This window comes from Mus musculus, chromosome 3 (assembly GCF_000001635.26).
Source record: "Mus musculus strain C57BL/6J chromosome 3, GRCm38.p6 C57BL/6J".
NCBI classification, from domain to species: domain Eukaryota; kingdom Metazoa; phylum Chordata; class Mammalia; order Rodentia; family Muridae; genus Mus; species Mus musculus.
The window spans coordinates 84,139,226-84,154,252 of NC_000069.6; the positions used below are offsets into that span (position 1 = coordinate 84,139,226).

At 44.4% G+C, this 15,027-nt stretch overlaps 1 protein-coding gene across 2 annotated transcripts in view; it reads right to left on the minus strand.

The window, feature by feature from the left end:
• Positions 1 to 15,027, minus strand: part of Mnd1 (meiotic nuclear divisions 1) — a 67,866-nt gene that overhangs the window by 51,293 nt on the left and 1,546 nt on the right. For both annotated transcript variants that reach the window (XM_006502262.4, NM_029797.3), the window contains exon 2: positions 2,474 to 2,539. In XM_006502262.4, the coding sequence (XP_006502325.1) occupies positions 2,474 to 2,539 (66 nt within the window). The remainder of the gene's footprint in view (positions 1 to 2,473; positions 2,540 to 15,027) is intronic.

Consider the following 15,027-nt stretch of genomic DNA (forward strand, 5'->3'; position numbering starts at 1 on the left):
GGACCCTCTTGCTGACCACTGCGGGGTGGAAAAGCATTTGGTCAGGGAAAGTGAAATGGCTGGAAAGACTAACACACTTAATAATTAGAAAGAAGCCCTAAGACTAGGATGGGATAGGGACCCACTGCTTTCTAAATAAACTGGAAAGGCAAGTTCAAGAGAACAGAAACTAAACCTTAATAAAGGCCAATACCACTGCTCACCCAAACAGACATGTTAAGAAACTGAGAGGACAGATAACTACCTAAAAGAAAACATTTGCAAAATGTTTATTGACAAAGCAGCCAGGAATCTAGACATACACAAAGTGTCTCCAAAACAAAAGGAAAAGAAAGTGGATGGCGTTGAGGACTGCAACTGTGGACTCCTCATGAACTGTCGTTACTACAACTGTTCTTGAAAACATTCCCAAAACATTGTTGGTGAACCATTCATGATTAGAAGCAGCAGGGTACAGTGCTTAGCCAGCATCCGTGATTAGACAGTATGGTGCACAGTGCTTAGCCAGCATCCGTGATTAGAGGCAGCATGGTACATGTACTTGATTAGAAGCGGTAAGGTACGTGGTGCCTAGCCAGCATCTGTGATTAGAGGCAGCATGGTTCAAGGTGCTTGACTAGTTACGTTTTCTAATTAATTCAGAAGGTATTACACTTTCATCAGAGTGACCAAGAAAACAGACTATAAACATAACCCTAGCATTAACGTGTATAATCATACTGCAATATTTGTTTAGAGTCTATATTTTGTACTTAACACCACATAATGAGCATTTAGTCATGACACTGTCATAGAGAAGGGCCACATCTAATATCAAATTTTATAACTGATAGTATAGTAACCATATTTGAGTTTGTTGGAATTTTACGTGTCAAGAATGGAACTAGAATCCAAATTCCATAAACTGAATTCCAGAATTCTACTTTACCTTGGACCATAATATTGATTTGTTATGAATCCTGAGGGGCTGATGTCTAATAATTACCAACATTTGGCATCAGTGGATCCCAGATATACTATGTCTCATTCAGGAGAAAACAGATACAATGTTTTTCATTACATTTCCAAAATTCACTGTACACTTCCATCCCCCAAATTGACGGGTTCAATAAGCAGCAACATATTACATCATAATGTGAAGATAAAATAGGAAGACATGAAGAGAATGGAACTAACAAAACTGATAACTCTGCAGAAAAACTCAGTACTGAACATCTTTAAGTGGCTAGTCTTCAGTGTTAGTCTTTAGTGTCAAAATGCCATTGAAGGGTGAAGGTGAACGTTTTTAACCCAGAACTGGCCAACTTTGTTATTTGAGAATATTAATCCTGAAAGGATAAAATCATTTCACTGACTGATTTCCTTGGGTTTCTACTGCCTGGGAGAAATTAAATCTGTTTTTGCTCTCAGGCAACAGGAAAAAAATTTCAACTCAGCCAAAGAAAAAAACTAAAACACAAACTTCATCTTCAGAACAGCAGTTTTGTACTGGCTCTACAACCACAAAGGTGAGACCCAGGCTTTCTAAAGTCCTGGGAACATCTTACCTCTTTACTGAGAATCTGCATTATCAAATGAAAAGGAATTTTGACAATGTAATATTTTATTTTACCATTTCCTCCCATCTGCATAAGATGAAAATAGCCAGAGGACCAAAGGTCCTCCTGAGCCACAAGGACAGTTTGGGGAGATGGGGGACACGGGGGGGGGGGGCACAAGGCCTGTTTGCACTTGTTTTTTCATGAAAGAAAGGCCCATGCATGGGAACATATAAAGAAAGTAGGCTCTAGAGCCTGGGTCTGAACTCTGACTCTGTCACTTAGTGAAGCTGAAACTTTATTTCCTCTTAGTGCCTGGCAGACATCTGGAATAAATTAAGGAGTCCTGGGTATCATCATAAACGTTGCGCGCTGTAGACAGACACAAAGAAGCAAGGTCTTTGCGTTCCCTATAAAGCCAGGTGACCCTCCTTGTTTAAAGCCGGCTAATATCCACTCTTGCTCTCTGAGCTCCTAGGTCGGCTGTTCAGACACTCTGTCTCCAGAGTGCTCAGCTGTAAAGCAAAGTGGATGACCTTACAGGACTGTGCACTGGTGAATTCAGAAAACCTGCACTACACGCCTGGGCTGGGTCTGCACTCAGGCAGCACTCGGTGAACTATTCAACTACTTCAGATAGAAAGAGGTCCCCATCAAATACAGGACTCAGAAAGACAGTTCTGGTACCAGTCTACAGGACAGTCCAGATAAAATACTATGAATAAGAGATACAGCCCTTTCCTAGTCCTCAGCTCAGAAGAGCCAAAAAACGTTTGCACAATGTTATGTAGCCTCAGAGAACCAAGTCAGTGTGGGTCTCTAACAAAACAGACCATTGACATTGACTTACACAACAGAAAAATACACAACATACTCTGAAGATATATTTAATGTGAAAGTCACACAAAATACTAACATTAGGAGAAATAACTTACTGTCTCAAAAAATATCTCCATCATCCGGGTTCTCTTTTCCTCCCCACTCAGTCCTCTTTTCTTTGACTAAAGCATAAAACAACAAAAACAAAAAGCAGCAGTTTAAAACAAAACAAAACAAAACAGCATTTCACAACAATTTGGCATTGAACATTACCTTAAAATGTATTTGGCCGGGCGTGGTGGTGCACGCCTTTAATCCCAGCACTCAGGAGGCAGAGGCAGGCAGATTTCTGAGTTCGAGGCCAGGCTGGTCGACAAAGTGAGTTCCAGGACAGCCGGGGCTATACACAGAAACCCTGTCTGGAAAAAAAAAATGTATTTGATTTTATCTAATATCAACAGGCTTGTCACTCTCAAACCTGACCCTTAAGACTCACCTTAATGACTATATACCAACTCTTGAAGTAGGGACTGCCAATTTTCTATACAGCGATTGAGAAAACATTTTGTGGAAATGTATTTTTATTTTATTTTTTGGTTTTTCAAGACAGGGTTTCTCTATGTAGCCCTGGAACTCCTCTGTAGACCAGGCTGGCCTTGAACTTAAAGAGCCACCTGCCTCAGTCAGTGTGCACCACCACGCCCTTTGTAGAAACTTAGTATCTATAAAATGAACCAATGGCAAGTCACTGTATTAACTTTCAGAAGGCTTGCCTTTTGAAAGATCACAGATAGTCACTTGTTATTAGACGCGTTCTCACGACCGGCCAGGAAGAACACCACAGACCAGAATCTTCTGCGGCAAAAGCTTTATTTCTTACATCTTCAGGAGCCAGGGTGCAGGAAGCAAGAGAGCAAGAAGCAAGAGAGCAAGAAGCAAGAGAGCAAGAAGCAAGAGAGCAAGAAGCAAGAGAGCAAGAAGCAAGAGAGGGAGAAAACGAAACCCCGTCCCTCTTAAGGAGCATTCTCCTTCGCCTCGGACGTGTCACTCCCTGATTGGCTGCAGCCCATCGGCCGAGTTGACGTCACGGGGAAAGCAGAGTACAAGTAGTCATAAGATACCCTTGGCACATGCGCAGATTATTTGTTTACCACTTAGAACACAGGATGTCAGCGCCATCTTGTAACGGCGAATGTGGGGGCGGCTCCCAACATCTCCCCCTATCCTTTTAATAAGAGCAAATAGGCCACCCATATTAATGAGAGTGGAGATAGAGGTCAAATCCCCAGTGTGTAGGTAAAGGAGCCATGTACAGGATTAGCTCTTAGGCTTACAGGCTTTTACCCAGAGCAACCCTGACCTGCTCCCGTGTCGTTTTGCCTGGGGGAAGGGAACTAGGACACTGAACCTTCTTGAAAGATGACATGTCTCCCTAGAATAGGCTCATATATGCCGCAGAGCCTTTCCATTGCAGTGCTTAGCCTTGCAACTCTCTCGGGCTGCTGAAGCACACTCACTCTATCCCGTGCAATGAGTCTAGCCTCATGGGATATAAGAGCTGAGTGGCCAGCGACCTATTGCCTAAGCATAGATAACCATATATCAGGGGGAGCTCCATGTTCTAGTCCTGCAAGCGCCTGGGCAATAACCACCTTGTCTCTCCTAGTTTAGGCCTTAAGCTTACAGACCAATCAAAGAAGCAACACTAATCCACAGCAAAGTGTATCTCCAAATAATATTAATCCCACCCATTTTTTAAAGAAAGAAAATGCTGAGGAGATCCAATTGGGTAATCCTTTGGTCAGGGACAGGTCCAAGCGCGTGGAGTTGACCTGAAGTCTCAATTCCCGAAGGATCTGTTCAAATTCAGCCATCCAATTCTGTAACATATACTGAAAAAGACTTTTTGACAAATTAGCTGCCCTAGTAAATTTAACATACTGAATGGAAATAACACACAATCCCGGAAACTTTTGTTTACATCCCTGCTGAGTTATTTGTCATAATACATCTAGTTGTATCTGGACAAGATCTATGAGTTGATTAACCAGCATGAGACCTCTCTGTATCTTGACATTAGCTGAGGCCTGTTCATCTATGACTGTAGTCACTGAGGCTGACAAAGTGTTAATAGTGTCAGTCGTCTGGACCTGTCCAGACAGAGCCAAGGCTGTCTGAATTAAGGCCAAACCCAGTTCCTAGTTAGTGGTAAAAAAGCAGGAGAATACTTGAGCATTATACATCACCGTCATTGGGAGTGGAAATGTCGACATTATCCCCCAACGCTGCTCTCTCTTTATTATTGACGCCCTGGACATCACCAAGACGAGGGACATTAGTATTCCCTTGGTCAGTCTGGATTTTTCGGGTGAGTCTTTCTGGTACCCAAAATGGGTTGTCTTCATTCTGTGGGAAAACACAGATAGCTCCCCTGGATCTTATCAAGATAGGATCCGGGCCATACCATTTATTATCAAGGACATTTTTCCATTTAACCATCTCATTGGGCCTATCTGGCTCTGAACAATGACGTTCAGCCGCAGTATGGCCATGAACATCAATATTTAAAAAATTGAGTGTAAAGAGTGCCAAAGACACAGACACTCTTGGTGCTCGGGGTACAGTCTCCTCAAAAGTTCCCCTCTTCTGTTTTATAAGATAGGCTTTGAGGGTGCGATGCGCACGCTCAACAATACCCTGTCCTTGAGGGTTGTACGGAAGTCCAGTCAGGTGGGTTACGTCCATCTGACGGCAGAACTGTTGGAATTTTTGAGACGTATAAGCTGGTCCATTATCAGTCTTAAGGAGTCTGGGTTTCCCCCAAGCACTCCATGCCTCAAGACAATGTTGAATCACATGTGAGGCTTTTTCTCCGGTTAACGGAGAGGCAAACATGATGCCAGAACATGTGTCAATGGACACATGGAGATATTGAAGTTTTCCAAAGGAAGAAACATGTGTAACATCCATTTGCCAGACCTGTAGAGGTCGAATACCGCGTGGGTTAATTCCCACATGAGGAACTGGCAAGAACTCACAGCAGCTTTGACATTGAGTAACAATGTCACGGGCTTCTTTTCTTGTCAAGGAGAAACGACTGCGTAATGTTTCAGCCGTCACATGAAAATTGTTATGAAAATTTCTTGCAGCCTCTACCGGGGATGATAGGGCAGCAGCCACCACTTTAGTGGCCTTATCTGCCAAATCATTTCCCAGAGCCATGGGGCCAGGTAGGCCTGAATGGGCTCTAACATGAGTAATATAAACAGGAGATCTTCTAGATAACAAAACTAATTGTATCTGCTGAAAAATATTGGCAACTCTACTGGAAGGCTTAATCACTCCAGCCACTTCTAAAAGATTTACTGCATTTACCACATAACAGGAATCTGACACAATATTAAGGGGTTCTAAAAAGGTTTTTAAAACTTCTAAGACCACTAAACATTCTACCACTTGAGGTGAATTTTCATTATATTGTTTGGATACCACTTTACCATTAGCCACATAGGCACCTATGCCAGTTTTTGATCCATCAGTATATACCACAATCCCATTTTTAAGTGGGTTTCTTACTGTTATTTGTGGAAACACAACAGATTGATTTTGGGCAAACTGTAAGATTGGATGTTTTGGATAATGGTTATCTATTTTTCCTGAAAAGGAGGTAACTAAAACTGCCCAATCATTAGATGTGGCTGCCAAGGTTTGAACCTGTGCAGCGGTATAAGGTACAATTAAAAGATATGGACTTTGCCCAAAGTGGGTGATTGCTGCTTTTAGGCCTTTAAGGGCAAGCTGTGCAATTGCATCAGGATACCAATCTATTATTTTAGCTGGGGATACGTTTGGATGGATCCACAACAATGGCCCATTCTGCCACAAAACTGCAGTTGGCAATTGTGCTGTCTTAAAGACACACAAACTGAAAGGCTGCGAATCCTCAATACGTTGTAATTGTGCATTCTGTAAGGCCTTTTCCACTTTTTGTAAGGCCTGGTTAGCAGCTAGAGTAAGAGTCCTAGGGGAGGAGATATGAGGATCTCCTTCTAAAATACTAAACAAAGGCCTTAACTCAGCGGAAGGAATCTTTAAAAAAGGTCTAAGCCAATTAATATCTCCCAACAGCTTCTGAAAATCATTTAAGGTATGGAGGTGATCTCTTCTTATCTCTACCTTTTGGGGCACAATCTTATCTGGGGACACCACAGAGCCCAAGAATTGTCCTGTATCAGAAATTTGGACCTTTTCTGTGGCTATCTGTAAACCCCACTGACTTAAAGTTTTAAGTAGAAAAGGATATGCCTTTTGTAGCATGGTAAGGTCTTTATGGCACAGGAGGATGTCATCCATGTAAAGGAGCAAAATTAAAGAGGGGAATTGTTCCCTCACTGGCAAAAGAGCTTCTTGTACATAAAGTTGACACATAGTAGGACTATTGGACATTCCCTGTGGTAAGACCTTCCATTGATACCTCTTATCAGGTTCCATGTGATTAATAGAGGGGATGGTAAAGGCAAATCTGGGCCTATCCCTTGGACACAAAGGTATAGAAAAGAAACAATCTTTAATATCTATAATAATTAAATTCCAGCCACGTGGTAAGGCGGAAAGTACAGGGAGACCCCTCTGTACTGGGCCAAATAAGTTCATTTGCTCATTAATGGCTCTGAGGTCATGGAGCAGTCTCCACTTTCCTGACTTTTTCTTAATTACAAAAATTGGAGTATTCCAAGGTGAGGTAGAGGGTTCAATATGGCCTAGTTTTAATTGTTCCTCTACCAGTTGAATCACAGCTTCTAGTTTTTCAGAGGATAGGTGCCATTGAGGAACCCACACTGGGTCCCCTGTTTTCCATGGTATGGGTCGTGCTGCCCCAATGGCCGCTAAGGAAAACCCAGACCCTGTCTGTCTTGGTTTCCATTAGGTGAGATGGGCTCTATCCTTCCCTGTTCTTGATGTCCTAACCCTTTTCCTTCTTTATAACCCATCTTTGCCATGATATTTTTTGCTTTAGCTGAATACCCTCCTGATGGGGCGTTTTCATTGGACAAAATAAGGCCCAAATGCTGCATAATATCCCTTCCCCAGAGGTTAACCGGGAGTGGGAGCACATAAGGTATGAATTTCCCTTGCTGCCCTTCAGAGGATTCCCACGTCAAGGCAACGGAGCTTATAGTGGGACATGATTGATAACCTAGGCCCTGTAATGAATGAGATGACTCTGTGGTGGGCCATGCTTTGGGCCACCAATGTGTAGAAATTATACTTTTATCTGCTCCGGTATCAAGGATGCCTTCAAACTCTTTTCCATTAATCTTAAGGCGGAGCTTAGGTCTATCATTTAAAGATACAACCAAATAGGCAGAATCATTTCCTGAGGAGCCCATTTTCTTTATCTCAGGTCCTGCAGATTTCTCCCTGGTATTATCAGGGAGGAGCAGCAGCTGAGCTATCCTATCTCCTTTACTAATAGAAAAAACGCCTTTAGGGCTTGAGCACAGGACCTGTATTTCAGGGGAATGTTGACAATCCATAACTCCAGGGTGGACTACTAAGCCCTGTAAGGTGAGTGAACCTCGGCCGAGAATAAGGCCCATGGTTCCCGGGGGCAAGGATGGTATAGGCTCCACCGGCACCGGCTGAATACTCATTTGAGGCATTAATAGGAAGTCGGAGGCGGCACGCAGGTCCACCCTTGTGGGTCTTCCTGGGTCGCCTCTCTGACTGCTTCCTGGGTCCTGACAAACCGGTTCCCATATCTTTGAGGGCCCTGGGACCGAGGGCCCGATGACCCGTTTTTTGGCACATCAGTTGATTGACTATCAGGTGGGGGAAGGACTCTGCCCTTTATATCCCTCACAGAGCGACACTGGTCAGCTCTATGATAACCCTTGCCACACTTAGAGCAAAGAGTGAGAGTCCCTCCCTGTTTATCTGGAGCTCTGCAATTTTTCTTAAAATGCCCAGGCTTTCCGCAATTAAAACATGTCCTCTGATCATTTCTGCCCATGGAGCGGTTCTGAGATTGAAGGATGGCAGCCGCTAAACCTGCATTGCTGAGAGGTCCCCCAAGCTCTCGACAGACCCTGAGCCAGTCTTGTAAGCCTTTGTTCTTTCTTGGGGCTATGGCCGCTCGGCACTCCTTTGTGGCTTGCTCATAGATTAGCTGTTCTATCAGAGGCGCAGCTTGCTCTGACTCTCCAAAAATACGCTCTGCTGCCTCTGTCATTCTGGCCACAAAATCTGAGAAGGATTCCTGAGGTCCCTGGATTATCTTTGTTAACTGACCAGTGGTTTCACCTGCTCGAGAGAGCGCCTTCCAGGCCCTAATAGCCGTGGAAGAAATCTGGGCATAAGCTCCCCAATGGTAGTTTGTCTGATCAGCAGAATAAGCTCCCTGACCCGTTAACAAGTCAAAAGTCCAATCTCTCTGCTCTGGAGTCAAAGCAGCTGCGTTTGCTCGGGCCTGCGCTTGTGCAGCTTCGTGCCAAAGCGCTCTCCATTCCATATATTTGCCCATACTAGGGAGAGCGGCTTTTACAACCGTTTGCCAGTCGGCAGGAGTTAGTGCCATGCCAGCGAGCCTGTCTAACTGCACCAAGGTAAAATTAGCATTGGTTCCGTATTTACGAACCGACTCGGCAATTTCCTTAATTTGTAAGTATTCTACCGGAGCGTGGACACGCCCACCCTCGGCTCCTTCAAAGACCGGAAATGCCTGTTGTATTTTCCTTTGTTCCTCTCTGGGAATGAATGAGTCTGCGCACTGCCTCTCTGCGCACTGCCTCTCTGCGCATCTCTCTGCGCATTGCTGACGCACTACGCAGGGCGGGGACTCCGCATAGGGCGGACCTTGAAGCCGACTGCCCTGAGGCCAATCAGCAAACTGGCCTTCGCCAGCCGCTTTTGGCTTTTTTCTTGACCAATTAGCTGGCTGGTAATGGGCTGCTTCTTCCTCCCAGTCTGTTTCCTCAGAGGAGGATTCTTCACCTGCTTCAGAGCTACTAAGAGCTGGCTCCCCGAGCCCATCCAGCGATGAGCACAGGCTCCTTTTCCTAGAGACCTCCGCTAATTGATCTTTCTTCTTTTCCCTTTTTCCTCTTTTTCTTCTAATCTCTCTCCAGGTATTCCTACCTAACCTTAACTTTTCCTCGGGTTCAAGACCCTTGGAAAGGCCTGTATACTTATTTTGTGTACCATATTTCCTCTTTGTTCCTACTCTCTCTCCCCGCTTTACTTCTGATAGCTTGTCCTGAATTTCCTCTAGAATTTTCAGCCCTATCTTAATCACTTGATAACATGTGAAAAGGAACAAAAGGGCTCCTAACACCAGAAAAAATTCAAGGCCAAACATATTCCACTTTACTTCTGATAGACTGTCTTGAATTTCGTTAGAAAGTTCAAGATCGGACTTACCTCGTAAAGCTGTACTCACTGGTACTCTCGTTCCCCAGCTGAAAAGTTCTGAATTCATACAGTTGAATCCTTCTTAACAGTCTGCTTTACGGGAACCTTTATTACCGCGACCCGCAGTTCTGGTTCTGGAATGAGGGATCTTCCTTGCGCCAGTCCCGAGTTTTTTCTCGTCCCGGAATTCGGCACCAATTGTTATTAGACGCGTTCTCACGACCGGCCAGGAAGAACACCACAGACCAGAATCTTCTGCGGCAAAAGCTTTATTTCTTACATCTTCAGGAGCCAGGGTGCAGGAAGCAAGAGAGCAAGAAGCAAGAGAGCAAGAAGCAAGAGAGCAAGAAGCAAGAGAGCAAGAAGCAAGAGAGCAAGAAGCAAGAGAGGGAGAAAACGAAACCCCGTCCCTCTTAAGGAGCATTCTCCTTCGCCTCGGACGTGTCACTCCCTGATTGGCTGCAGCCCATCGGCCGAGTTGACGTCACGGGGAAAGCAGAGTACAAGTAGTCATAAGATACCCTTGGCACATGCGCAGATTATTTGTTTACCACTTAGAACACAGGATGTCAGCGCCATCTTGTAACGGCGAATGTGGGGGCGGCTCCCAACAGTCACTAGTAACTAATTAATAGCTACTCTACGAGCACAAATTGTTGCATAAATACCCAGGGCAGAGTTAATTAATCCCACCTGGGAAGAGGGAACGTCTGAATCTAGAAGGCTAGAGATGAAAAGGACTTGGCCAGGCCGGGAAGTAGGGAGGGGTGCCCTGTGCAGACCCCGCGCACAAGCACAGCGTTGTGGACATCCAAGGCAAGCATAGAGATGGTTACTGGATGGATTGTGCAGAGGGAGCAAATGGCAAAAACTTCTGGGAAGCACATGGATCTTACCACGACAGCGAAGAAGTGCTGAGAAGTTTCTAAAGCTGAGGAGTGACAAGATTAGAGTCAAATTCAAGTGTATGAATGGTAGCAGCAGGGGCTGGCAAAATGGCCCAGAGGTTAGACCACTGGCTGGGCTTCCAGAGGACAGAGTTTGTTTCCCAGCACCTGCATGGTGGCTCGGTCTGTGATTTCAGTCCCAGGACATCTATCCCCCTCTTCTGGACATCCTGGGCACCAGGCATACACATGGTGTACAACAATACATTCAGGCAAAACATCCAGATACATAAAATTTTTAAAATATTTTAATTAAAAAGAAACAAATAATGTGTAGGCTCAAGAAAGAAAAAAACAGGGAGAGTGGGGGGCGGGAGGTACGGGGGACTTTTGGGATAGCACTGGAGATGTGAATGAAGAAAGTACCTAATTAAAAAAATAATAAAATTTAAAAAAAAAAAGAAAAAAAGAAAAAAACCTATCCAGATAGAAAATGGAAGTCTGTAATAACTGTGAATCATTATCAAATTTGAAAATAAGATAAGCAATATGTAACTAAAGTACAGAATAATTCTTACTATAATATTACATATATTACATATATATAATATATATAACATATCAACTTACATTCAAATTAAAAAGAGGAGCCAAGTTTTTTAAGGCAAAGATTCCAATGAAAATAAAGACAACATAAGAAACACACTAGTCTGGGATTTAGGGTTCCACACTAATGTTTGTTAGTCGTTTATTGGGGGCTGCTATGGAAGATATGACAAGGGTCGAGGAAAACCTTCTAAAGTTGGTTTTCTCCTTCTGCTCTGTGGGTTCCAAGGCTTGAACTCAGACAGCCAGGCTTAGCAGTAAGCATTGTTACCTAAAGAGCCATCTCACCAGCCCCAATATTTAAGTGTTCTGAATCCTTTTCTCAAAAACTGCACAGGATCATGTTGTGTGACACTGCGTCCTTGGGAAGCAGGAAAAAGTGTCTATTTCCAGCAGATAGATAACTGATGACGGGCCAAAGCACATATACTATCAAAGTTCAATTTGGTGAATTCATGAGTTTTGTTGGGTTACTTACTGGAATACGGGGAAGGACTTACAGGAGCAGAAATGACAAAGACAGCTGCATCACCAAAGCCTACCCTAGCATACATGGCCGCTCAAAAGGCTGCAAATCTGGAGCACAACGTACACCTTGCAGCACCTCAGCAGTGTCCTTTCCCAGCTCAGTCAGTGTGAGCCTCTCTCTCCCAGGCTGCTCGGCTGGCCTTTGGTTCTTCAGGCTGCTCCACTGGTCTTGCTCTTTCAGGCTCATCACAGAGTGACTCTCAGCAGTCTCTACTGCTTATATACTCTATGGGAGGGCCGTGCCTCGCTCAGTTTCAGGGACTTCCTAAAGCTCTTTTGGGTAGTTTACTTCCTGTCTCAATTCAATGAGCTTTCTCTCAGTATTGAGTGTTCCATGGCTCATTAGACCAGCGTTTGTCAAATGGCCCTTTCATCACAGGGGTTACCTAAGACCATCAGAAAGCATATCTTTACATGACTCGTAACAATAGCAAAATTACATTTATGAAGTAGCTATGAAAATCACTTGGTTAGGGGTCGCCACAATATGAGGAACTATATTAAAGGGTCACAGCATTGACTGGCAAGGCTGAGAGCCACTGCCTCAGACCATCTCCCACACTCTTCTGTTTCAAGTCCCTTTCCATATCCTATATCTTAAAGAGTTTTTCCAAGATGCAAAGTTTTAATCGTGGAGGAAACTGCTACTCAACAAATCACAAAAAAATAAACTGTTTATTAAGATGTAAGATAAAAGAAGATAAAGACTGATTCTGTCCAACCAAAAACTCGGTAAGAAAGCATCAGTCTCCAAAATGGCCCTTTCTTCTGGCAACACTAGAAGCTAACTCATCCCACAGCACCAAGATGGTTCTTGATGAGCGCGTGCATAAGGAGGCAGCCTCCACGCTCACATCTCCCACCCTCCCCTATCTGTCCCCCTGGGACACAGCCACTACTCAGCCCTTCCTCTCCTCAAATCTCTTCTTTGATCTCATCTTCTTTAGTTTTAATTAACACTTGCGATGAGCCCACAGATCTTTATATCTGGCCCTAAATATGCTCCTGAACTCCCATCTCATGTAGCTACCTGCCTGCTGGACAGACTTCAAACTCAACAGATCCAAACTGAATTCTTTCTCTCCTACACACACTCCAAACCTGCTATTCGACATCTCAGGTCTCAGATACGCTCTTTACTTATGCCAAAGACCTGGCAGCCATCCTAGGTGCCTTCATCTTTTTCCCAATTACCAAGTTCTGTCAACACTGGTTCCTAACTATTCTCTAATATGTCCTGCCTGGCCAACTCCATTACCTCTGCCTGGATTCAAGCCCTCATTGGCTATCACCTGCGACTGTCCTCAGCTGCCTAAACACACTTTTGTCTCATCCTCTAACAGAAGTGGACTGTGCAGCTCCTTAAAACCTCTGATGGTTCCAATCCTCATATCAAGCATCCTAATAGGATGTAGAAGGCCCTCTATCACCTGACCCCAACCTACTATTTAAAGTAGATCCCACCCCCAAATTTACCATAACAAGGTGAAAAACTATGTAATTTGGGTGATGGTGGTGATGATGATGATAAAATTATTCCTCTACCTAAAAAAATTTCTCCTCTGCACACTCAATACTCTGAAAGTTCCCCTGAAGCATAATTTGTGCATTCTCTCCACCAGCTTCCCTCTGCTGAGCTCACAGGCTGAGTGTGTGTTCCCAAGACACATTTGCATTGTATCATTTACTGCACTCTCTCAGCAGACTGAGAAAATTCAGAATATCCACTTTCCTTTGCCTTCTTAGGACTTAGCAAGCTGGTTAGATAGAGTTGACATAGAAGCCAGCCCTCAACTTCAGGACCACAACCAGTAAAACTGCCAACTCTAAGCTGCTCAAGCTTCAAAGCCCACAACACTCCTAATTATACAACCCAGGGTGAGTTAAGTAGCAGGAAAGCCCACGGCCATCATCTTGCTTGCAGAGAGAAAGCAAAATGCTCTCTCCAAGAGGGTACCCAGGCTCCAGGAAGCTCCGAAGAACTGCGGTCTAAACCTCAGGTTCAGAGCTAGAATCCACGAGGGTTCTATAAGCCTTCCCACACTGCTCTCTTACAGTAGCTGAGCCAATCATGAAGATCACACCCAGCAAGACTCCTCAGCTAAGCCTCCCTCACCAGTGAGAGCAAGCTACCATATATATACTCACCTAAGAATTTCAGAAAGGCTACTGCCTCGGGCACCCTGTGTAAACTACACTGCAGTGCTAGTGACGGACCTGGGTGTGTACATTTAAAAAGTATCCTCCACTGTTTAACTTGCTTTTCTCACTAGATTACCAAGGACATCAGGGGTTCTGTGAAAGAAATGGAAATCTCTTTAGGGTACAGTGCCTTTGCCCTAAATGGTTCCAGGGACTTGGGCCTGACAGGAGCAGTGAGGGAATGAAGGAAAAGCAGAGCAGAAAGCTGGGATTGGGTGGTCTGGGCTCTTGGATGGAAAACCTGCAGCACTGCAGCTCAGTACGTGCATTGTAAAGTTGAACAGAGAGGCAGGGTACTTCTTACAGTGGGGCCTTACATACAGATAAACATGGAGGCAGGGTTATTACATACATCTGAACACAGAGGCAGGTTTAACTAATCTTGGTAACCAAGGAGCAGTCTCTCTAGGGGAGTGAGTGGTCTTCAGGCCATAAACGTGCGCAAGGGAGCAAAGCTAGTGAACATTTTCCACACAGACTGTCAAAACTCGCACTCCTCTTCTGGGGGAAACATAGCCACCTCTCTAAGCCTGGAGCTGGGGGGGGGGGGGTGTCTCTGATGAGGCCATGCATGTCAACAACACAGGTTCACTGGGGTCTTCACTCATTCAAGGCTTGCTCAGCTCCCTACATTAGGACTTAATCATGTGGCTAAATCAGGAGAAAACAGAGCCCACATCTGGGGTGACAAATCCTAATATTTTGGTATTATAAACAGTTTCTGGAAAGTTCTTTACAATCCCCCAGAGGCAAGCAACAAGGAGACTCTAATGTCCCGGGGAGCTCAGTTTCGGAACGCTCTTACTACCACAATATAAACATCATATAAACGCAGCTGAATTGGAGCATGACTTCCAGCATGATTTATCCCTGTGCCTTTTAGGAGTTCTTACTAATCACAGTTGGAAACATCCAAGGTCAGATTTAAAACAACTAATGTAAAATGGACATCATACTGACATTAGAGACTTCAGCAAGAAAGAAAAAGAACGCCAGGCGGTGGTGGCACACGCCTTTAATCCCAGCACTAGGGAGGC